Raw genomic sequence first — 26,182 nt, 5'->3', positions numbered from 1 at the left:
CATGGAGAGCATATGATCAGTTGTTTTAATTATCACCTTTGTCCAGTACCGACAAAATAAACATCCAGTTCATCAGAGAGTTGGATCACAAAATCATTCAATCCTCCATACCCTCCATGGTGGGTGTTGATACCTCCATATGGATATTCCATTACCAGACATACCCTCAGAACAAATGAATACGCCATTGGAGTACCATACAAAGGAAAAACCATAGAGCAGCTCTTCACCTCCTCATTGCCTCCAAAACAGGATAACTCCAAGAAGGTATGTTGGATGGACTCACCAACAATCTTGTGGAGCCAAAATCTATGATGGCTGGATATATTCCACGGAGATATGTTAAAGTTGACACCGCAAACATATGATTGTAGACTTTCAAAATTGTTATCACAGACTTGCAACACTGCTACCCTTATTGCTTTAAGCATTCCAAAATATGTTGTTGGTTTTAGAAAGAAGAGCTCAAGCAAAGTTTGAATGTTGCCAATCATAGTATCGCCAATAGAGTTGGCATCAGGTGCTTTCTTAATTTCTCCACTGAAGTTAGACAGCTCATAGGATCTATCATCTCACAGACCATCTAAGCGATCAATTACCCCAATCAACTAATTTTGAACAAATTCCAATCTTTGATAGTCTAAATAAATTAGCTAACAAAGCAAGCTCCAACACCTGAACCTCCAATTCTCTATTTAATCCAGCATAACATCACTCCATCCTTCTTACATATATATCTAATTTCTCCAGTAAAATATCAATCGATGTTAGGCCAAAAGTATATGAATTATCTAATTGAATCAACTGCCATATTTCAATAATGAACCATATTGCATCAAGATACTCACATAGAAAGCTCAAGAATGCACCATTTGATCCAGAATAATGTTCAGTTAGTATTTTTAGCTCTTCTTTGCATGTTCTACAATCACAAAAAATCAAACTCACTTGAAATATTCTCAAAATAGAGTAATATATATTGGTTGTGTGCTAAAAAAAAAGAGAGAAATGATTGATTGATACCTCAAAATAGTTCAAACTTAAAAAATATTGCATGACTTTCTCATAGCCCAGGCTCCTTCAACTGTTTCTAGTATGGATTTCAAGGATTGCATTACAAGAACTTCATCTAAACAATTAGTTGCCATTGCAGTATGTTCTATGTGGGCACCAATTTCTAGTATCTCAACACTACAACCTTCAAATTCTCTAGACTTTGCAAGCATTGACCTGTTTTTCCAAAATGGCATTCCACCTTTATGACACAAGAATGATAAGAGTGAATCCTCGTTAACACTTCTCCTAGTGCACATGAGACCTTCCCTAGTAGGGCAATTGAATGTGAGAAGATAATCGAAGGTATATCCAAGTTGTTGTGCTTATCATTAGAAAATGGTGCCGAGATAGACACTAAAAGCAATGCTTTGATCCTAGGTTTGTCTAAGACAAACTCTCCATCAGATACCATACTGATCTATGAAGTAACATTAGAAAAATAAACTTGCCAGAGAAATGACGTATAAAACTAAAGTCTCATAGGCCATAATAGAAAATGAACATAAACCTGAAGCTCATACTTCATGCATCAAATACTAGAATAATATAGAACACTGAGGAAATACCAAACTTCGATATTGGTGCATCTTACTAGACAGTGATTAGTGAATGACATGAGAAGTTTATGTATTGATGCATTAATTTTTTCATCTAGTCAAAAGTAAGTGTCATTTAGAATGTGTGTAGTCAAACCATTTTAAGTTTTTCAAATATACTAAAATATAAATTGGAGGACAAAGTTGTGTTTTGGCGGCCATGTCAATGTCCACAAAACTCTTAAGTCAAAATATAAATAGAAAGTGATGTTTTTGGAGGGGTTTGAAGGAGATACTGCCAAGTAGCTCATTTTTATAAACAACATACAAAAGAAGGGAGGAGAAGCAATAAATGTCTGTGAAAGAATATACTAGAGAGGAAAACATGGAAAAGAATAATCAAGTACATGGTTAATGAGGCTCGAGAGGCATATTAGAGAAGTAGAAAGAAACATATTTCATGGGGTACCTCAGAGTCATTACAAAATACTACAATAACAACCTTTGTTCCAAGCAAGTTAGGGTAAGCTAGAGATAAAACCCACAAGATCTAACTAAAAAGATGATGTGAAAATAATAATGATAATAAAGGTACTAGTAATAGTATCAAAATAAAAGTAATTACGGTATAAGGAAATTGATGAATAAATTATGATTCTAGAGCGTGAATTGCTAACTTCTACATGCTTCTATCCGTGGATAATTCTTTGAGGATATTCCACTACTTCAAGTCTCTCTTTACAAACTCCTACTAAGTTAGGTTTGGTCGATCACTGTCTCACTTCATATTATCAGTGTGCATCAGTATCCTGATATGCATAGGTGACTCTGGAGGCCTCCATTGGATATGTCCAAACCATCTCAATCGATGTTAGATAAACTTTTCTTCAATTGACGCTACCCTTACCCTATCATGTATATCATTATTTTGGATCTGATCATTTCTTGTATGGCCGCAAATCCATCACAACATATGCATCTCTGCTACACTTAACTGTTGCAAATGCCACCTTTTAGTTGGCCAACATTCAGCGTCATACGACATCACAGGTCGAATCGTCGTCCTATAGAACTTACCTTTCAGCTTTTGTGGCACATTGTCATAGAGGATGTCAGAAGCTTGTCACAGAGGAGTCATTACAAAATAAACTTCATAATGTACAACTAGCAACATAATTCTTAGATGCCACAAACATGTAAGTACAAGTGGAAGTAGGAAATGGAGAATACCTCTTTGGCCAAATGTTTAGCTATATTGGCTGAAAAGCTCCCATGATTCTTACCAATGGAAAACAAAACACCATATATATCTTGTTCCTGCATGCAAGAAATATAGTTACACAACGGAAGATAAGAGTGAACTCTTCCATTAACTGAAGTCATATATTCAAACCATTTAGAGTAACAGAGTGAATATTCTATATGCTGACCAATGCTGAAAATTTAAGAGATTGTAAATGCGGTGATTGTTCAGCAAATATATTAGACTAACATACCTATGGATTTTTCTCCAAACTTGTAATGAGACCATCAACTGCAGATTTGAACATTTGAAGTTTGGGCAGGCTAACTAACCTTAGGCGTGCTGCATCTCGAATTAAGGAATTGGCATCAACCAACAAGCCAAGAAACTGCAAAGCAACTACAAACATGAGGTTGCAAATTTTCAGCATGTAGAAAGACCAACAACAAATAGTCATGCAGATTAATACTACATTTGATTATTTGAAAGATCATTTTGAACACATGCAAATCTATTTAAAATGCTATTCATACTTCAGAGGGAGAAAGTTTAATCAAAATTGGATTCGAACATGCTTGATCTTTGTGTTGCGCATGTTCTTTTTTTACTTCAAAAGCTAGACATAAAAATTGCTCCATGACAGTAAATGCACAAGAATTGAAAAATCTGTCCCCACCAATTTAGGAACTACAAGGTTGAACTGTTTTCCCCCAAATTAAATATTCTTGAATGTTTCAACTGGATTATGGCCAACTTCATTATCCTTGCTTGTAGAATTGTAGATACATTGTTCCGTATTGTTCTCTCGGAAACCATAAAATTAGCTAGCTTTTGGCCAGAACACTATCAGCTAAGATTCCTTTCAACAACATTTCAGCTAGTATTTATCCTTCAGGACACTGGTACTGGCTTCAGGAACTCTGGTTACAATAGATTTCCCTACAATTATGACAAAAGAACCCATTTTTTAGAATAAAAAAGCTGTGTGATCAATCGAGGATGTCAAAACAAGCATGTTTTTGTTAGTGCATTCATAGATTTGTGAAAGGAAAACTATTGGCTACTGACAATATTCTAAGCAGCCTGATTGACAACTATGTGATCAATATATTTAGCAATGCAAAGACTGCAGTCTTAATACCAATTCTCTAGTTTATCCAACAACTTGTGATATTGTAAGAAGGCATAGCTTATAAAATAGTAACAAGTAACAACTAGTTTGAATTAAAAGAATGCAATGGCACTAACATGTTGCATGTGATAGCTAAGGCAGAAAGAACCAATTCAAATATTTCAATTACACTTGGCAAACTAGTTCATAGTTAATACAATATGCATGTGCTTCTCCTGCACAGTCAAATATCCATATGTTGCCATATGAAATAATGCCTGCAAAGTCTACAGTCTAACTGCTTGTGTATCATCATTCATCATGTCCATCAACAAGTCTAAGGACTTTAGTGCATACTGAGAAGAGAACTTTGCTAGTGCTCCCAATGATTTATAAGCAGTTGTTCGCACCTATAATGTGGAAACAACAATAAAATAGAATAAAACTACTGCAATGCTAGGGGAAACATAGTTTTTAGATAAATGGTAGAACTTGGCAAAACTCATCTTCAATTCCATGCACAAAAATACCGGCAAAACATGGAATTTTTAGTTTAGGAGCTAGTTTTTTCCCTTTAACGATAGAACAACTCAAAGTGTCAGTTTTTATGACCTTCTTAGACAGCAACTAAAGCAAAAACCCCTCATAAACTCGTCGCATTTTTCCAAGGGCATTGAATGCTTCTTTTTTTGATAAAGGAAGCTTATTAACTCTTATTGTTACATCAAAGTGATACAAACAAATAAAAGTACACTTTCGACTTCTGCATAGCTCGGATGCACACAACCCAAAAAGGAAAAGAAGAAGAACACAAAACCAAAAGGAATAAACAAAAGAATCGGCTCATGGTCTAAATCGGAGTATCAATCCGAAGTCTAGATTGTTATCCAAACCAGGTAAAAATATCCTTGATCGCCTGCTCCATAAGAGTACATGCCGATGCCACCATATGTTTGTGCCACTACAACACCACCCATGTACGGAGAAACCGGGTACATGTATAAATAACCAGTAAGGGAGAATTAATTTTCTTCTTATTAAAAACCATGTTATTTTTGTATAGCCATAACGACCAACAAAAAGTAGCGTCGCTACCATTATTTTCGGTTTCCATTGACTACTAATCCCACCAAGTCAGTTGCCAAACATGTTTGGGACACTTCTCGGTGGGAATAGCTTAGAAGCCACTTGGATTATGAACCATGCAAATCTCGCAAATCAGCAGACAAAGAAGACGTGCTTAATCATCTTGTTTTTGTGACAAAAGCAGTATTTCTGACTACCTTGCTATTGTCTTTTGATTAGGTAATGCTTCAACTCTCACTTTTGTACACATGTCCCTATCCATGGAGCTAAGATGGATAGAGCAGCAAGGAAAGAGAAAGGAAGCGGTAAGCATTAAAGTGAAACAAACTTGTTATTTACAAATACGAAATGTGCAGAGATGTTTCAGTTAATCCCTTTGTATTTTTTGGTGTAAAACTATAAAATGTACTTCGATAATAAACATCAACACTTTCTCCTTATATTATCACAAGGGTTTCTGGTGATGAGAATCTAATGGTAAGCAATGGGAAATATAAGCTTTATAAGTAAATACAAAAACATCAAATGTTGTAGAGATCATCTCAATGTAGTTTTACTGAGTGCTGATTTTAATTGTTATTTAATTCTACCATATTATAATACCGACTCCAGCACCAAGTGTGTGATCCATACCTGTAAGAAAATGAGGTCCGTTTTGTCACCATCCCAATGCCATCAATGTCCTCTTTCGAAGCAAACTTCTCTGCACATACGCTTACCTATCCATCGCAGACAAGAGATTTCCTCAATACCTCAAATTTATTCCCCCAGACAATACAACAACAATGCAAAGTACAAACAAAATAATAACTACATACGAATCGCACGGCGGCCAACCTTACGCCCTCGTTGTCGTCCCTTGTCAGCTCAACCACACAGCCGTAGTAGCACTCCACGAACCCTCGGCCAGCACCGTCACTGGTGTCCACCTTCTCAAGGACCAAAGCAAGGCTACAGAGTGCCTCGGCCCACGCCAGCGGGTAGATCCCTCCAGCCATCGATAGGAGCGATTGAGCCTCCGCCTCAGGACCCGGTGCTGAGCCGCGGAGCACGAGTGGCTCTGTTGCAACCCTAGGATACTCGGTGAAGGATGGGTCAAGACCAAAACCGGATGCAGTGTGGTGCTCGTCGATGAGTCCAGGATGGTTGAGAGAGGAGGGGGAGTGGGAGGCTACGGCGCGTGTGGCGAAGAGGAGGTGTGGCTCAACCATGCGATTGGGAGGCGGCGGTGATCAGTGGGAAGTGGGGAACTGGAGGAACGACTATATACCGCCCACACGGTATATGGCAAGTCCCGCTCGGGTTAAAGGGGAGATTGGTTGATGTATCGATAGATATTGTCTTGGTGGATGCGTATAATTTTAGAGAGAAGTGGGTTTTATTGTCCGTATGTACTGCTCCAGCTTAGTTTGGCGGATGCAAATGTACGTTCGCAGCCTAGCCCGACAAATGCAGGCTTCGACATCCGTTCATATAGGCAGGCCTATTTGTCAATGCCACAAAATCACCTTAATGCGAGCAATCAATCAAAATCTTAGCTCTTGTATCTGCCCATGCGACATCAGATTTAGTCAACTAAACAAAAACTTAACTTAGTCTGTCTAGACAGATACAACCAACCAAATATTTTTTTTTCAACAAACATGACTCCGCTCAGCTTGCTTCCGCTCAGTCTGTGTATACAGTCCATACGGGCAACAACGCATGCGGGCAACTAATCACACTTTAAGGTGATGTTTGGATGCACCTTGGATTAAGGATAAAGATATAGATTGAGATATAAAAGGTTAAGTTAGGGATAAGAATATGATGACACATTCCTTTTTGAATGTTTGTTTTGCACTAGGTTAGAGATAAGGAAATAATCTTTTAATGGCCAAAATGCGCATTTCCCAGTATAACGCACCCCTCCCAGTTGGTTTAGATCTCTAGGATATGTGCTCCTCATTTTTGTTTCTTGATCCACTCTCATTTCCCATTCCTAATATTCAAACATTGGCTTAACTTTATCATGTGCTCTTTTTTTAGAAGGGGGTGACTTCCATTAATCAAGAGAGGCACAAATATAAAGCGCACAAGAAGAACATGGGACAAGAGAATACAAAGAAAACAACACAGATCCTAACACTGTCAACCCAAACTTTATCTCTGATCGGCCATCGGCGATCTTGGTCGAAGGAACCGAAGCTGCACCCTACACCGAAGAGGAAGGGCCATAACAGGCCTTAGATTTTTCGGAGCCACCACAAACAACATCCCGCAACTAGGATACCTTAAGACCGATGAACACTTTGGGCAAACTCGTCAGCCAGAAAGGAACCCCAACGCCATCGAACAAGTCAACAACCCGAAACCGAGACCCGACGTCTCCGACGAAACCATCGTCGACCCAGACAAGCATCACACAACCATACCCAAACAATCTATAACAAACAAGCCAGCCTCCCACTACAACAGACAAAAGCTCCATCTCTATCACCAAAAGACAGCACAAATCCCAATGCGGTAAAAGAATCGAATCCTAGAATTCCTATTCGAGATATTTTAAAAAGGCCACCACTGAGGCCACCGACAATGAAACTGGTGACATGAATGGTGACCTCCTCCAGCCCAGTGACGGAGCCGAGCACGCTCATGGCCAGCATCCTCCGCAACAAGAAGCACCAGCAGCACACATAAAGAACACCACAAGGTTCTCATAGAAGCCGGCCGAAGTACACCTCAGGGACCTCCACGACAGCCGCCGAAACCATGAACTGGCCCAACAGCCTACCGCTGGCACGTAGATGGACTCACCCAGACGACATCACCATGCGCAGAGGCCGGGCATATGCCATCAACCAAACCTAAACCTACATCAAACTAACCTAAAACTACAACCTACCATCCGCTAAACTACCCTACTAAACACTCATGGCGTCGATCCACCTATTCCTCTCCAATTCTGGTGTCAGAGGCCATCTGCGGAGAAGAAATCGGCTAGATCGATGCTGAGAAACCACGATCGCCTTAGAGTCACCGCTTGGCTACTGTATCTGGGGAAATAACTCTCTCGATGTGCTTAGTTCTTCTTTTTTTCTTTAAGACTTGACAGAAACAAAAGATCAACTTTATCATCTCTCGTATTCCAAAATCCAAATGTCACCTAAGTGGCAGTGCCTTGGCCCATACAGAGTGGAATGAACTGACAGCCCATTATCCGAAGTGCAATCAACATTCATGCGTGCACATTTAGCAATGGGCTTTTCGTAGGGTGGTCGTGGCTAGGCCGAACATAGGCACGTGAGCGCATTAATATAAAGTTGGCAGCTATTAATAGGGACCCCTCTAGCAAGATAGGGGCTGATTGTTACCAGTATAGAAGGATTTTAACCTAGCACATACGTATAATTTTACTGAGAAGCATGCTTAGTTAACTATATGTATTATTTTAGTCTAGTTTTATAGATGCAAATATACGCCCACAGCTTGATCTAGGAGGGATGCTCAAATCGAGTTCCCTCTGCAGTTTGGCTCGACGGATATAGGCTCATATACCTGCTTATGAAAAAAAACCACTCATATAGAAACTTAGCATAGCCTATCCAGTATAAACCATCAATAAAATACTTTTCTTTTTAACAATATAACTCTACTCAGTCTACATATACAATCTATACAAATGAAATCTCATACGGACAACCAATCTTACTCGTATATCCCTGTAGGAACTGGGTACCACGAGTGGGGTTTTGGCGAGGAGGGGATGAAGAGAGACGTCTGAGATGGGCTAATGGTCATGGGCTGAATGGGGTTGGCATTGGCCAGTTTGTGGACCACCGCAACTATCAATGCTCCATATCACTCCCTAAAAAAAATCTCATTCTTCTTCCGAGTTTTGATAGAACTGATGTAACTGAGTTAATAATGCACCTCTGATGTTGAAAACGTTCTTGGAAAAATTGATGTTGAAATATGACAAAAATAAGTCCCAGGCTAGGCACAGTTCATATTGGGTGTTGGTTTGTAGTAAGAAACGGAAAACATAGTTATGATGAAAACACAAAGTGGAAATAGAAATTTAGGGATTTTTTGGTATCAACCAGTAAGATGAACCATTTACCGCGTGCTGTTGAAAATTTGATCAAACTCTAATCTGGAAGATACACACGTACCTTAAATATTTTTTGAAACCACACGTCTATCAAATATTTTCCCCTACTATTGCATGCGAGTAATACTCGGAATTGTTAAAGAGTGCTAGAATAAGAGTACACAAGGACAATGCTCAATTCATGGTTCACTTGGGTGGATAGTATTGGTCAGACTAAGATTGTAACTGGTTGCTTGAAATGCACCCAGAAAAGTGGCAAGAAAACATTGGTCTCATGAATTTTATTCCATCCCCTTTCTCTTTCACCCAAAATGCATTTTGCCTGCATACTGAAAGTTAGAAATTCCCACGTGTCTCGACAGTTAAAAGAAGAGGAGGAAACCATGAGATTGGTCGGTACATGACCAAACAGAGTATATTGTTCGTCAGATCTAGGGTGTTGAAACACCCATTGGTTGATGGCAATTTGTTCACCACCTCCCAGCTGCACGCCTCCACCGTAAACATGCCATGTCGCCTTCACCGCTACAGCAAGAAAACCAGACCTGCAAGCTTCGTAGACCAAGATTTCAATCAAAAGCGGCCGCCTGTGGTGTTGTTTAGGATTTCAAGTCACGCACTACGTTAAACAAATCATCGCATCGACATGCTAGGCTTGCACCTAACAACGACATTTAAAGCAACAAAATTGAGCTAATTGCTGGATTCTGTAAACTCTGAATAATTAAGGCGTCATATAACACAATAACCTATCTAATTCTGCAATGTAAGTTAACAACTTAGTACTCCACAGAGTGCAACATGGCTCAAACATCATGAACTACAAACATGTTCCTAGCTCTAGAGACGAAGCAACAAAACTTCCTCCTAAACAGGTGCTTGAAAACATCTTAAAACCCCAAAGCTCCGGTGAGGTTTAGGGTTCGAAGGGAGGATTTTTTGGGTTGTTAGTGTGCTTCCCAGACTTAGAGGGGTGCCTAGAGAAGTATGCCAGTCTGCAGTGGCGGAGCTAGGATTTTACCACCGGGTGTGCCCATCCAACAATGTACAAGTATAAAATTTCGTAACACCGTGAATCCAATATATAAGTATAAAATTTACTAAAAGTATGATATAAATATATTAAAAGTCACAATATCATAAATATTACAATATAAATAGTCAAAATAGGAAACAAAGTCTTGCATAAATAGAAGATTACAATACTAGTCTTGATCTTTACTTTGTACTCTCCGTTTTCTCATGGCCATGAAGGTCTCAATCAGATCATCTTCACTCATCTTGGAGAAAACATCACGCTCAATAAATGTAACTAAACAGTCATTCAATAACTTATCACCCATACTATTTCTCAACTTGTACTTCACTAGACTCATCGCTGAGAAAACTCTTTCAACACTTGCTGTTGCTACCGGTAGGATCAAAACCAACTTAAGAAGCAAGTACACCAAATCATAAATAACATTTTTTTTTCAACAAGCCTAATAGAGAGCTCCCCAAGACTATTTAGACATTTGAATCTATCATCCAATCTCATATCACAAATAAAGTTATCAAGTTGAAATTCAAGTCTTATCAATTCCATGCTTGAAAAGTCTTTTGGATAAAACTTGGCAAGTTTAAGCATTTGTGTGCATCATAAGAAGCAAATGAGTTGAAAAGTCTTTTGGATAAAACATTCAAGGTGGACATGCAAAGAAGCAACTCCATATTTACCTTATCAAATCGATTGTCAAGCTCTTGCCAAATTTTATCAATACCACCAATGTATACCTCTCTTCTATAATGATCATCAATTGTTTGTTCCGGATAAAATCGTGGGGGTCTTCCGTAAGGCACATATCTACCATCCAATGTAGGAACATCGATGCCATGTTTAATGCAAAATAATGTAACCTTTCCTTAAAACAATTCTTCCCACCCATTAGACCTCATTTGTTGCATTCTTTCCTTCGCCACACTCCAAGTGACATTGCATTAACAATATCTTGGTCTCTCTTTTGCAAAGATTGAGACAACTCATTAGTGTATCCAACAATAACAAGCATCAAGTGTGCATTGAAAATAAACTCAAATGACTCAAAAACATCAACCATGGCATGTATGTTTGGCCAATCACCCCTTTGTGTAGAATCTTTTCCAAGAGTTATGAGTACTTCTCGGATTGTGGAATACATATCATTAATCTGCAAAACAGCCTTATAGTGAGAACCCCACCGAGTGTCACCTGGCCTAGCTAACCCCATCTCTTGATTTAATCCACTTTCACTTTCTATTTCCCCCAATTCAAGTGCTGCCTTCAGTTTTTGAGCTCTAACATCTCAAATCATGTCATGACGCTTACAAGAAGCCCCAATAATATTCAGCAAGCAAGAAACTTAACTGAAAAACCAGTCACAACCAACATTTTCCTTAGCAACAACAACAAGAATCAATTGGAGTTGATGTGCAAAACAATGGATGTAATAAGCAGAAGGAGACTCTTTCATGATCTATATTTTCCGCCCATTAATCTCTTCTTTTATGTTACTAGCCTCATCATATCTTTGTCCACAGATTTGAGTAAGAGTCAAATGATGACCAATAAGTAAAGATTGAATTGCTGCCTTAAGTGATAAAGAAGTGGTACCAGCTACATGAACTATTCCGAGGAACCTCTCACATACCCTTCCAAGTTTATCAACATAATGCAAGCAAAGAGCTAGTTGTTCTTTATGTGATATATCACTAGACTCGTCAGCCAAAATTGCATAGTAGTCATCATCAAGTTCTTCAATTATATGTCTAGTAGTTCCCTAGGTAAAACATTGAATAATTTGCTTCTGTATGGGAGGGGAAGTCAAGATGCAATTTCTTGGAGCATTTTTCAAAACCGACTTATTAACTTCTTCGTTGTTTTCTACAAGCCATTTCAAGAGTTCAAGAAAGTTGCCTTTATTGCTAGATTCTTCACTTTCATCATGTCCATGGCATGGCAATCCTTGATGCAAAAGAAACCTCAAACATCTAAGTGAATAAATCAACCTAACCTTATAAAGACATAGATCCTCCTCTGATACCTTCACAAAAACCTTATCAATTGATTTACCTTGCACAAATAAATTGTATTTCTCTTGAGCTTTCTTGTGAGCACTTTTTGTACCCCCTACATGTTGACAAGTGCGTTACTTCTATTCCAATTTCTCCAACCACCCTTAACAAATTTACCACTTCCATTTGCCAAACAAATAACAAACCATGCAAAATGTTGCAACCTTCTCAACACTATATTCAAGCCAAGGGTGTTTAATGTTTATGGAACCAAACAATACTGAAGTGGCGATCCTTACCATACATGTCCCTAATTTTATAATCATGAGCATAAGGTTAGCACGAACCTTTCAGAATATATCCTCTTCGAACTACATCTTGATCATTGACATCATAGCTTGTAATAGACACTCTTAAGCCTGGATCATGTTCGAGATGATTAACATTATAAATTGGAGGTTGTTCATGTTCTTCAGGTTGCACTTCAACCACAACCGGAACCGGAGGTGATTCTTGTTCTTCAGTTTGCACTTCAACCACAACCGGAACCCGAGGTGGTTCTTGTTCTTCTGTTTGCCTTTTAGCCACCACTGGAACCAGTGGCGAAGAAGATGCAATCTTCTTTGCTTTTGCTTCATGTTTACGAAAAAGTTCAGCAATGCCTCCATTCCTCTTCATGTTTTAACAATTCTACCTTCACAATTCATAAGTAAGACTAAGTCAATTAACAATTCCCAATTTCATCAGCCGGCAAGAAGCGTAATCATCTGAACATAAAGTAAGATAGAAACTTCACACATATGCAGACATGCCCATGTTGTTGTGGCACCACTGCTTTTGGTTAATAACAACAAAGAATCTTACACAAGCAGCAAAGCTTAATTCATTCTAAAAAACAAGCAGCAAAGATCTGAGCATAGAATTTGAGTACTTTCATGGGCCGAGAAACCTTCGGCAAATATGTTTTCCATAAAATAATCAACACGACCTGCTCAATCAAAAGTAACAAAGCTTTAACATTCCCTTGAAGCTTACACATGTCTTTTAACATTCCCTCGAAGCTTACATATAGCCGCATCCAACCAAAATAGACAAGGTTTTATTTGTGCATTGATAACAAAAGGGGAATTCATAACATAACAAGTTTGCCTTTTCCCTGTTTAGTGTTTACCTATTCTCCTAGTAAAAGACATAACCGACCACAACCAAGATCCCAGGCTCCCAGCTTGGTTTGATCATTTCCCTCCATCTCTCAGACAGTCAGACTTATCCATCACAGGGCTGAGCTAGCAAATAAATCGTTAACATAATCATTCCCAAAACCACAATTGCTAATGCATCATTTTCTCACCAATTACAGACTAGACTAGATAGGATGACCCCTTTGACCTCTTGATTCGGAAAAAGTGCGTATGAGTGAAGGAATAGTCACTAACCAAATCCACCTGCGCTCGCTCTCTCTTGGCGTCGCTCCTGCCTGCGGCCTGTCAACGCCTTGCTGCTGCCACTGCCTGCCGACCCCGCCTGCCATGCGCCGTGCGCCCACCGGCTGCCGTCGAGAGCTGGTGGCCTGGTGGCCTGGTGGGGATGATGGATGAGAGACGAAGGGAATGGCCGAATGGCCCTATGGGACTGTCGGGGCTTGGGATGATGACTAGAAGGCCCAGAACATCATGGCCCCGGCCTCTGTGGGCTTTTCTTGTTGTGCAGTTGCAGAGTTGCTATGTTGGGTCAAAATTTAGGGTGGTCCTTGGACCACCAAGAACACCCTGTAGCTCCGCCCCTACTAGTTCGACAGTGGTGACGGACACAGGGCGGGGCAGCGGGGATGTAGTCGACCGCGAGAGAAGGAGGGCATATGACGGGCGACGGGAGAGTGCAAAAATGTATTAGTTAGCACATTGACAAACAGTGAGGATGGATACGGTGGCGGGAGAGCCGCCAGAGACAGGTGGGGCGGGGGATCGATTCAGCTGGTGCGCACAGAGAAGAAGACCATCGCTAGGCATTCAGAGGAAGAAGAAATGAGGGGCGTCCAATTTTGATCCAATGGCTGTGATTGATCTACTGAGAAAAATCTTTGTTTTCAAGAGTCTGAAATATATAGCAACAGGGGGTGTTGCTCATGAATTGAACAAATCCTTTTTGTAGGGCTCGAATTGAACAATCTAACGAGGTGATGTTCAGGAACAGTGCGGACTTTGATTTATTTTGTCATCCCCGTTTCGTGGCATATGCCAACACCGCTCCCCCAACCCTCTGCATTTTTTGGGCATACTTTTGCAGGCAGCCTACTGATGCTGTTACGCTAGTGTTAGCTGCCCTTTTGGTGAGCTTTGGCTGAGCTACACTTAACCACCTCGCGCGCCATCTCTTGCGCGCACGCACGCACGCACGCAAGCTGAGGGTGAGGGAGCTGCACCCACCGCACCCACCTCCTTGACCCCTCCCCCCCTTCCCTCCTAAACCCAAGCTAACCTCCCTGTTTCCTTCGTTTCCCTCATCCGTGGCCATCGCAAGAAACACCGCGCGGGGCAGCCAATCTCCCTCACCAACCTGCGCCGCTTTTGACTCCTCCAGTAAGGAGCTATAAGAATGGCTACTACTGCCATGCCCAGAGTCCACACCAACGCCAAGAAAAACTCTCTCTCTCTCTCTCTCTCTCTCTCTCTCTCTCTCTCGCCGCGGCTGGCAGCGAGAGTTGTATAAGGGAGTGGGGATTGTGGGACGGGGGAGGGGGGAGGGACGGAGGAGCCAGCGGGATGTCGCGGTTTGTTGACAAGCTGTCGTTCTTTGACCGGAGGTCGTCACCGATGGAGGAGGCCGAGGACATCCCGCGCAACGGCTTCCTGCACATGCACCACCACCAGCAGCAGCCGCACCACAGCGGCTTGCTTATGCAGCCGCAGCCATCGCCGCCGACGAAGCAGACGTCGTTCACGCTCGCGCAGCTCCTCAAGCGCGTCAACGACGCGCGCAGTGACGCCTCGTCACCCACGTCCTCGCCGTCGAACTCGCACTACACCATCGAGCTGGGCGCCTCCGTGCCGGGGTCTACCACCAGCGAGCTGAGCGAGCACATGCACGCCGTTGGCCGCGGCGAAGACGGGCCGCTTCTGCCGTTCGTGCTCAAGTTCACGGACCTGACGTACAGCGTCAAGCAGCGCAAGAAGGGGTCATGCCTGCCGGCGCTGCCGTTCCGGAGCGGGGAGGTGCCGCAGCCCGAGGCGCCACGGATGAAGACGCTGCTCTACAACATCTCCGGCGAGGCCCGGGAAGGCGAGATCATGGCGGTGCTCGGCGCCAGCGGGTCCGGCAAGAGCACGCTCATCGACGCGCTCGCCAACCGCATCGTCAAGGAGAGCCTCCACGGCTCCGTCACGCTCAATGGCGAGTCACTCGACAGCAACCTGCTCAAGGTCATCTCGGCGTACGTCATGCAGGACGACCTCCTGTACCCGATGCTCACCGTCGAGGAGACGCTCATGTTCGCCGCCGAGTTCCGCCTCCCGCGCTCCCTCCCCACTAAGGAGAAGAAGAAGCGCGTCCAGGCGCTCATCGACCAGCTCGGCCTGCGCGGCCCGGCCAACACCATCATCGGCGACGAGGGACACCGCGGTGTGTCAGGCGGGGAGCGCCGGCGCGTGTCCATCGGCGTGGACATCATCCACGACCCCATCGTTCTGTTCCTCGACGAGCCCACCTCCGGGCTCGACTCCACCAGCGCCTTCATGGTCGTGAAGGTGCTGCAGCGCATCGCGCAGAGCGGCAGCGTGGTGGTCATGTCCATCCACCAGCCGAGCTACCGCATCCTCGGCCTCCTCGACCGCCTCCTGTTCCTCTCCCGCGGCCAGACGGTGTACTATGGTCCGCCAAGCGCGCTGCCTTCCTTCTTCCTCGATTTCGGCAAGCCCATCCCGGACAACGAGAACCCGACTGAGTTCGCGCTCGACCTCGTCAAGGAGCTGGAGACCATGCCGGACGGGGCCAGGGACCTGGTCGAGCACAACAAGTCGTGGCAGAAGCGCTTGGGCCCCAAGATGAAGCACACTGACGGGCACGGCGAGAAGCCATCGCTGTCCCTGAAGGAGGCCATCAGCGTCAGCATCTCGCGCGGGAAGCTCGTGTCCGGCGCGACTGACGTCAGCACCGTCGTGGTGCCCTCGGAGAAGTCATCGCCGGGGGGTGCGGTGTCCAAGTTCGCCAACCCGTTCTGGATCGAGATGGGCGTCCTGACCCGCCGCGCGTTCATCAACACGAAGCGCACGCCGGAGATCTTCGTCATCCGGCTTGCCGCCGTACTGATCACCGGGTTCATCCTGGCGACCATCTTCTGGCGCCTGAACGACTCGCCCAAGGGCGTGCAGGAGCGTCTCGGCTTCTTCGCCATCGCCATGTCCACCATGTTCTACACCTGCTCCGACGCGCTCCCCGTGTTCCTCAACGAGCGCTACATCTTCCTCCGCGAGACGGCCTACAACGCGTACCGGCGCTCCTCGTACGTGCTCTCCCACACCATCGTCGGCTTCCCGTCGCTGATCGTGTTGTCCTTCGCGTTCGCGCTCACCACCTTCTTCGCCGTGGGCCTGGACGGCGGCGCCGAGGGGTTCTTTTTCTTCGTGGCCATCGTGCTGGCCTCCTTCTGGGCCGGTTCCGGATTCGCGACGTTCCTTTCCGGCGTGGTGACAAACGAGATGCTGGGGTACCCCGTGGTGGTGTCGACGTTGGCCTACTTCCTCCTCTTCAGCGGCTTCTTCATCACCAGGGACCGGATCCCGCGCTACTGGATCTGGTTCCACTACCTGTCGCTTGTCAAGTACCCGTACCAGGCGGTGATGCAGAACGAGTTCAGCGACCCGGGGCGGTGCTTCGTGCGGGGCGTGCAGATGTTCGACAACACGCCGCTGGCCGCGCTGCCGGCGGCGCTCAAGGTGCGGGTGCTGCGCGCCATGAGCACGTCGCTCGGGGTGGACATCGGCACGAACACGTGCATCACCACGGGGCCCGACTTCCTGGCGCAGCAGGCCGTCACCGATCTCACCAAGTGGGACTGCCTCTGGATCACCGTCGCGTGGGGGTTCCTCTTCCGCATCCTCTTCTACATCGCGCTGCTGCTGGGAAGCAGGAACAAGAGGAGGTGATATGCTTCGACTTGGTGCGTGCGATAGATCGGTATGCATGGGGCTGTTGGTCCCTCTACCTTGAACTTCTTCTGGGAATTTTTCGATTTCTAATTAACCGCATGTGATTAGGATGGGTCGGGAGTTGTTTGTCGCGTGTAAATTTGCTTGTAAGTTGTAAGTTTTCATGGCAAGTTCAAAATTGTAATTTGATGATATTTAGATCCTGTTTGTTTTTATCGTTGATTGTCACAGTCTGGATCATGTAGAGAAGTTATTTTCCATCAGGTTATCGATTATAGAATTTTATAGTATAACTTGATTTGTGGATCGTAAGAATTAATTTTTAATTAGGACCGTTTATTTTTTATTTTTATTTTTACTTTTGAAGCTACAATCGGTAATCAGAATAAAAAAACAAAACATGATTGTTGATGTAAAAAATAGGGGTCTCCTGTTATTTGGGTCCACACAAGTAAAGGTCCACCGACAGTAGATATTATCAAAAGCTGATTTCGGCATTTATTTTTGGCCGGTATTCACCTAACCAGTCTAATCTTATTTAATACTACACATTCAAGTGTTTTTCTTCCCCCACCTACCTCCTTTCGACGAACGAAGTCGTGACTGGTGCAGTGTCTCGTCCCATAGCAATTAATGCTACAGGATGGCCCTGCAAGTGGGGGCAACGATCTCGCAAGTGAGTGTGACAACGTGCGGCTGATGGGACAAGACGCGCAAGATGACCAGACAAATCGAGCATGCCTACTCTATGTAATGATTGCCTCGTAGTAGGGGTTTTTGGCAGGAATAGGATTGTCATAGTTTTTGTATATATGTCTCTCCTCTTGCTATATAAAGGAGGGAGGATGAAGCTTATAAAGGACGAAACTCTTTCTATACCCAGTTAATCCCCATCATAAGAAAATACATAAAACGTAGGATTGTTATCCCATGGAAGACCTGCACCTAGATAACTCCTTGTGTTCTTAAGTTCATCATACACACACCCGTAGGAAACGTTGATCATACTCCCGTCGACAGTTGGCGCGCTAGGTAAGGGGGGCATTTTCACGTCTCGGTAAGTGTCGATAACCTGATTGGGCTACCCATGGCCGAAACTGCATGATGCCAAGTCACGGTGACAAGGACCACGCCCATTTCCAGGACTAATGACGGTCGTGGTCGCCAGGAACCATAGCAGACCCCGCAGCAGGACAAATCTCGTGCCCCTACTGTAACAGGGGTACTAGGAGAACCCCGTCGCTTTGGGATAGCCAAACCCCTGACTTGCGTGACTCTCTTCGTCGTGACCTCCGCAGCATGATCTAGGGCTATAGGGCCAACCGAGAATAGGAGAACCACACCCAGCGAGTGTAGGACAAGGGAAAGCGGCCCTACCACTCCCCTCCCCCTCGTAGAGATGCGTCAGATTCCTTCATCCAGTCGCTAGGACCTTGTGACCGTCGTCTCTCTCCCAAAGCACGTGTGGTCAACCATTAGCCAGCGGCTCCCTGTTTCAGGATAGGGTGCAACGCCTTATCAACCCTGTTGTGAGAGGTACGTGAGCCGAATAAATTTCAGCCGATCCTAGCCAAAAAATGTGACATCTCTTCTAACCCAGAGGAATTCCTACAGATCTACACCATAATGGTGCAGGTCGCAAGTGGCAACGAAAAGGTCATGGAGAACTATTTCTCAACCATGTTGACTGACTCAGCAAGGTCCTGGCTTATGAACCTCCCCCATGGGTCGATCCACTCATGAGAGGACTTATACGACCAATTTGTCGCTAACTTCCAAGGGACATATGCCTAACCAAGAGTCGAGGATGACCTATACCAAATCAGGCAACGTTGAGATGATTCGCTGCAAGACTTCATTCGACATTTTACCGAACGATGGAACACCATTACAAAGATCATGGGTGAATATGTGGTCATCACCTTTCAGAGGGGGGTCAGAAACCAGAAGATGGTCGAAAAGCTGGCCACCAAGTATGTCCGGAGAACCACCGAGCTCTTCGAGCTCGCAGACAAGTGTGTGTAGGCCATTGAGGTCCGAGAGTGCCAGAGTGGCATGAAGCCGCAACTGACCTGCAACTGACCCGCCTCTTCCAAAGGGATCAGCTGGAAGGAGGAAAAGAAGAACAAGCGTAAGGCAAGACCACCTGAGGTCATGGTGGTCGAGCAGACTGGCCAACCACGCTGGCATTTCAAACAGACGGGAAGAAGGGCAAAGGCTACTGCCTAATGCATTGAACAGACTCCCACAACCTGACCGAGTGCAAGGTCATGTGGGGAATCATTAACAAGGAGCTTGTGGAGCGCAAACCCAAACACGATAACGATGATGAGGACGGGGTCACCCCAATCAATTGGCGCTAGGGTTCCAGCAGGCCGACCACATGGTCCACCACTTCTTTGGAGGCACCGGAACATATTCCTCAGACATGGAGTATAAGTCGGTGGTCCGCGAGGTGTGGGCAACCGCGTCAGGCCTAAGCCCTCATCTAAAGTGGTAAGGGATACCCCTCACCTTCAGCTAGGTGGACTACCCTACGTATGTCAAGTGCCCTGGTTGCTACCCTATTGTAGTCGAACCCATGTGTCGGTGACATGGGAACCAGGGGTCCCCGAGTCCCGAGGCCAGGACAGCAGAGTGCCACGTGGCGCCCTCCCTCAGGGGTTATCTCCCCGAGGTCCGAGAAGACCAAGTCCCGGGAGAGGGCGCTCGGGGCCATGAACAGTGGTCTCCAGGAACCTGAGTTCCCCAGTGACCCGAGAAGACCAAGTTCCAGGAAGAGGGTGTTCGGGGCCACGAACAGTGGTCCCTAAGTACACGAGTTCCCCGATGACCAAAGAAGGCCAAGTTCTGGGATAGGGTGCTCAGGGTCATGAACAGTGCCCCCAAGCACCCGAGTTCCCCGATGACAAGAAAAGTCAGTTCCGGGAGAGAGTGCTCGGGGCCGTGAACAGTGGTCCCCGAGCACTCGGTTCCCCGAGGACCCGAGCAGTCAAGTTCCGGGAGAGAGTGCTCGGGGCCATGAACAGTGGTCCCCGAGCACCCGGTTCCCCGAGAACTAAGAGAGGGCATATCCGGGAGAGAGTGCTCGGGGCTGTGAACAGTAATCCCCGAGCACTCACAGTTCCCCAAGGGCCTGAGAAGTCCTTGTCGATGGTCCTCAAAGGGGCTCAGCGGTGAGGTGTCAACTGGTGAGAGGCCCGATGCCACATTTAAGAGGGCGCGTGGCCTGTCATTTCCAACCACTCCCCCCACGTCTGCTTCAGTCCCTGCCACGGCTTGGCAGGGAGGCGTGGGGACATTTAATGCACGGGTCCCATCGCGTGTGATCCGGCTCGCTCGGGATAACATCGCAGAGCTCGAGGTGCACCGCCTGCCACCCTGCTGTGTCAGGCTTGCTCTGACCAGGCGGGCACGTCGGGCTGCTCGGTGGCTGCCCGATGGACCCTCCCCGCAGCGCCCGTTGAAAAGTAGAATGATGACGAACAAAACCGGACGGGGGCACATTTTCAACCCTCCCCGTCACCTCGCGCAGTAGCCCATGATGGTTGCTTTCCATTTATGGCACCTTGGAACTCGCGCCATCCTTTCTGGGCACACTACCGCCCCAACGGGTACATAAGGCGGGGCGAGCTCCCCGTAGAAAAAAAAACAACAGACATGGAACACACAGAGCCTTGATGAACACCGAGACTCAGAGAACACACAAGATAGAGGCTTGGATCAACCGAAGAACAAGGAGCACGAAGCTCTAGCCTAGAGAAATATTCTTGTAACACAGCAGAGCCTCCGAGAGACATTCTCAGAGCATTTATAGCGTACACACAGGAGTAGGGTGTTACGCTCAGTGCGGTCCGAGCCTGTCTAAAAATTCCCTGAGCATTTACTTCCTCCTGCATTCCGATCATTCCACTCCACCTGCATCTCATTTACTTCCATTTATTTCACATACGAAGCGGGTTCAGAATCATCCCCCCGACCGAATCTCAAAGGGGGTCCCTCCGGATCCCCGCTTGAGGAGTTCACCCTCCGACACCATAGTACAGAACATCCGACTGGATCACATATCAATCTATAGAGGGACCTCTATCAACCTTCTCTTCGTCGACGCGCTGGACGCCATGCAGATTCCGAGGAGTGCGTTGAGGTTGTCTCCTCCTTTCTTCGAAATTACCCCTGGCTCCTCAGCCAAACCGTTGGGGCAAATTGAGCTACCTGTCACCTTCGGCTCTCCGAATAACTTCAGGACCAAAAGGGTCTTGTTCTATGCGCGGACTTCAGGACTGTTTATAACACGATCATGGAGCGACCCGCGATGGCCCAGTTCATAGTCGTTGCCCATTACGCATACCAGACAATCAAGATCCCTGGTCCAACGGGGGCCATCACTATTTTTGGCAACGCAAAAATGGCCCTACACTGCTACAAAGAGGGTCCTCGACATGTTCTACCTGACTCTCGAGCCTAATGGTCGCCTGAGGAAAGTCCACGTCGTTGCGATCCCAAACAATTGGCTCAAGGAAATTTGCCTAAATGACGGCGATCCATCCAGTACGATCCAAATAGGGGCTGGCCTGGATCCTAAATAGGAACTTATGTTCATCACTTCCCTCTAGGCAATGTGAATGTCTTTTGATGGAGTCTATCTGATATACTCGGAGTCCCTAGGAATGTGATTGAGCACAAGTTGTCTGTACGAACAGATATACGACTAGTAAAGCAAAAGGCATGTTGGTTCTTTGCCAACCGAAAGGAAGCACTTCGAGAGGAAGTTGACGAGCTCCTGGAAGCAGGCTTCATCCATGAGGTACAGTATTTGGAATGGCTATCTAACCCAATCATGGTCCAGAAACACAACGGTAAGTGGAGGATGTGTGTTGACTTCACCAACCTCAATAAGGCATGCCCAAAGGATCTCTTCCCTCTGCCCTAGATCGACCAGCTTGTTGACTCAACGGCTAACAGCGATCTGCTAAGCTTCTTGGATGCCCGCTCAAGGTATCATCATATTAGCATGTGTAGGGTAGATGAGGAGAAGACTACTTTTGTAACACCCTTTGGGGTCTTTTGTTATATAAAAATACCTTTTGATCTGAAAAATGCCGGTGCCACTTACTAACATTGCATTCAACTCGGTATCTGACCACAGCTCGGTTGAAATGTGGAGGCATACATTGATGATGTGGTCATGAAAAATAGAACCAAGGACGACCTGGTCGGGGACCTACAGGAAACGTTTGACAGCCTTCGAAAGCACCGCATGAAATTAAACTCGAAGAAGTGCATGTTTTTAGTCCAATCAGGGAAGTTGCTCGGGTTTCTCATATCCGGTCAAGGAATAGAGGCAAACCCTGATAAGATCAGAGCCATCGACCAGATGAAATCCCCAACCAGGTTAAAGGAACTCCAAAAGCTAACATGATGTGTGCTAGCTTTGAGAAGGATTGAGAAGGATCATCTTGAGGCTAGGAGAGAAGGAGCTGCCGCTCTTCAATCTGCTGAAGAAAAATGACCACTTCTGGTGGACGACAGAAGCAGAGACGGCCTTCCAGAAACTCAAAAGGTATCTCTCTTACCCTCCTATATAGACCGCCTCTCGACTAGACAAGGAGCTCTTACTCTATGTTGCAGGTACCCCATAGGTCGTGAACGCGGTCCTAGTTGTCGAATGAGAAAGATTTCAGCGACCAGTATACTACATCAGTGAGGTCCTACACGATGCAAAAGCTCGATATCACATACTCATAAGCTGCTATACAACATACAAATGACCTCTCGTAAGCTTAGACATTACTTATAGGCCTACAAAATTAAGGTAATCTCCTCGCTTCCTATTAGAGAAATCCTCCATAATAGGGATGTTGCAGGAAGAACTGCAAAGTGGGCAATAGAGCTTGATGAGTTTCATATTCAATTTGTTCCCTGAACGGCTATCAAGTCCTAGATGCTGGTCGATTTTGTGGCTGAGTGGTCATCCTTTGAGCCTGAACAGGAACAACGACCAGAGACAAACGCGCATTAGACCATGCACTTCGATAGATCATTCACGTTGAAGGGAGCAGCATCCACACTTGGGATAAAACGCCTGTTAGCAATAGGGGGCTCGCTAATGGTCGTAAACCAAGTGCAAAAGGAATTTCAGTGTGCTGAGCCGACAATGGTGGCATACCTCGTGGAAGTGAGAATACTAGAGTGACATTTTATCGCTTTCGAGGTCAAGCACGTCCCTTTCAATGACAACTTCCTAGCCAATTCTTGTGAAACCGTCCCGATCAAAGTCTCTGAAGAAAAACTCATACGACCATCCACTGCTACCCCACAGGTCACGTGTGAATGGGATGCTCCGCTTGAAAATGGAGCACCAGAGGCAACACCTTTGAAGGTAATGCCTCCTTTGGTGCCAACGACCTCGAGTGGTAATTATGTGGTCATCCTGCTTGATTCGGGTACGATCTAGATAGATCAGATCTTGAACTACCTTCAGAATCGAGTAGTCCCTAAAGATGATGCGTCAACAGAAAGGGTCACACGACAAGACGCAGACACTCTCTGGTAGAGGGACGCCTTTACCGTCCAGGGATCAATGGTCTTTTACTAAACGCATCACTCAGGAAGAGGGGAGCACAATGCTCTCTAATATCCAAGGAGGCATATGTGGCAGCCACGCTTCGTACCGCACTATGGTCAGAAAAGTGTTCTTTCAAGGATTTTATTGGTTCATGGCCCTACAGGATGCTTGGGAGCTGGTGAAAAGGTATGATTCATGTCAGTACCATGGCTGACATACCAACCTATTAGCACAAACACTACAAACTATACCATTCCATTGACCTTTCGCTGTCTGGGGGCTCAATATTGTAGGACCATTCCCTAAAGCCCCAGGATGTTTTGAATTCCTGTTTGTGGCCATCAACAAATTCACTAAGTGGTTCGAGGCCGAGCCTGTCTGGAAGATCACCATCATAGATGCGATCAAGTTCTTACGAGGGTTGGTATTGCGGTTTGGTAGTCTAAACCGCATGATTATGGACAACGAGACTCAGTTCACCAGTAGTTCTTTCCGGAACTACTGTGAAGAGATCGGGACCAAAATTTACTATGCGTTAGTGGCACACCCCAAATCAACGGACAGGTCGAAAGGGCAAATGGGATGATACTGCAGATTGGCTTAAGAGCTATTCAAGACACTAGATGAATGAATTGTCCACAGTACTCTGGTCGCTAAGAACGACTCCTAGTAAGCACACATCCAAAACCTCTTTCTTCCTGGTCTTTGGTGCGAAAGCAATGCTCTTATCCAAAATCACCCTTCAGTATTCTTGACTGACCAACTACTCGGACAACAACTAGGTGGCGTGACAAGAGGACAACATAAACCGAATCGAAGAGTTTTGTGATCGTGCTCTAATTCGAGCAGCCCGATATTAGCAAAGCCTCAGATGCTACCATGACCACAGGGTGCGGAAACGGATACTGGTCGTAGGTGACTTCATCCTTAGGCAGGTCCAGAATATGGAAAGATAGAATAAACTTTCCCCTATGTGGGAGGGATCCTACAAGGTGGTCGATGTCACCCAGCCTGGTGCGATCAAGTTAGCCATGGAGGACGACAGTGAATTACACAAGTCTTGGAACATAGCCCAGTTGCACAAGTCCTATGTCTAAGGTTGCTTGAAGAGGAGCCTATTTTCCTATTTTACAGTATCTTCTGGACGAGCGTGGAACATGGGTTGTAAGTTTTTCCAATTCAAAAGAATCAGACTTTCTGTTTTGCAGGATTTCCTGGAAACGAATAGTCTTCCATCGACTTGTAAGTTCTTTTTGTTTCTAAGGCTTGACTGCCTGGTTGTAGCTTTTTTTTTTTTGTCGATCAGGCGGTTGGGGTATAGCAATTTAGATTATGTAGTCCTTTGTTCTTGTTTTTTTCCCCTGTTTTTCTACACTACTATTTACTTTGCCAGTTTGCTCCTATGGTGAGTACCAAACCATTTTAGTGGTGATTCAAGTTACCACTCGCACAATTTCAAGGATATGGGCGGCTAGGGAGTAACAACGTGGCCACAAGTTCTAACCCGAGTCGAGCGTTGGTCACCATTGAAAGGCTTGTTGCGCCAAGGGCTGACCTATACACCCCATGCCTAACCAGCGAGTTGCACAGAATGTTTTGGTCCCCCTAAATGTAACGTGCACTCAGAACCTGCTCGCCATAGGGACACAGGAAAAATTTACATAAAAGTGGGTCCTATCTTTACAAAATAACCACTCAGGTAATGCATGTGGGTTGTTTATAACTGTTTTTACTCAGTATCCATACGATCCAAAGATTCCCTTCTCCAAGTCAAACCAGACAAACCAAATTAAAGATTGAGCCGCAAAATAAAATGACCATGTAAGGTCGTGAAGCTTCTCTGTGGTCTTTCGGACGCCGACGAAGCCTTCGGAGATTGTCGGATCAAGTTCTAGGTCGGGGAAGTGTTTGCTGATACAAGCAAAGGCAAGGCAGGTGCCGTGGAGTGCAGTCGCAAATAAGTGGTCGTTAATGTTCCCATGTAACGTCTGTTTGAGCGTACCCGCCTCCTCGGAGGCTGCCAAGAACCAGTTATGGTGTCTCTAAGAGTGGGGCAGATCTGAATGCCAGCGGCTCAGAGCAGTGAGTCGAGGGGGTGAACGCCTAACTGAGACGATCGTAGAAACATGTCTGTCATTGTTCATCCTCTCTCATCACTCACTCCAAGTCTCTCTTCGCTGCCAACAACTACTCCCGACAAGCTGGTCATGAAAACAGGTCGCAAACCACGCAGGAGTCAGCTGATTGAGGCTCACTTGTCTAGCCGGGGACTACACGTGGCTTAATTGGGGTTGGGCCAATGCACCTTGAAGATC

The 26,182-nt window shown here is 45.4% G+C and overlaps 1 protein-coding gene and 1 pseudogene across 1 annotated transcript; one reads left to right on the top strand and one right to left on the bottom strand.

Annotated features, from left to right (window-relative positions):
• Positions 1-32: 32 nt before the first annotated feature.
• Positions 33-6,243, bottom strand: LOC133914765 (protein SIEL-like; annotated as a pseudogene).
• Positions 6,244-14,807: 8,564 nt separating this feature from the next.
• On the top strand, positions 14,808-17,541 carry LOC133916372 (ABC transporter G family member 5-like). Its single transcript, XM_062360014.1, has one exon. It carries the CDS (start codon positions 14,918-14,920, stop codon positions 17,294-17,296), a length of 2,379 nt encoding a protein of 792 aa, XP_062215998.1. The 5' UTR covers positions 14,808-14,917; the 3' UTR covers positions 17,297-17,541.
• Positions 17,542-26,182: the final 8,641 nt, after the last annotated feature.

The sequence above is a fragment of the Phragmites australis genome, chromosome 4, assembly GCF_958298935.1.
Source record: "Phragmites australis chromosome 4, lpPhrAust1.1, whole genome shotgun sequence".
In the NCBI taxonomy this organism is placed as follows: Eukaryota; Viridiplantae; Streptophyta; class Magnoliopsida; order Poales; family Poaceae; genus Phragmites; species Phragmites australis.
The sequence above is the reverse complement of the archived record's forward strand: the minus strand, read 5'-3'. Positions and strand labels throughout refer to the sequence as shown.

Excerpts from the sequence above, each read along its gene's own strand:
- LOC133916372 (XM_062360014.1), top strand. The coding sequence starts at position 14,918 with ATGTCGCGGTTTGTTGACAAGCTGTCGTTCTTTGACCGGAGGTCGTCA.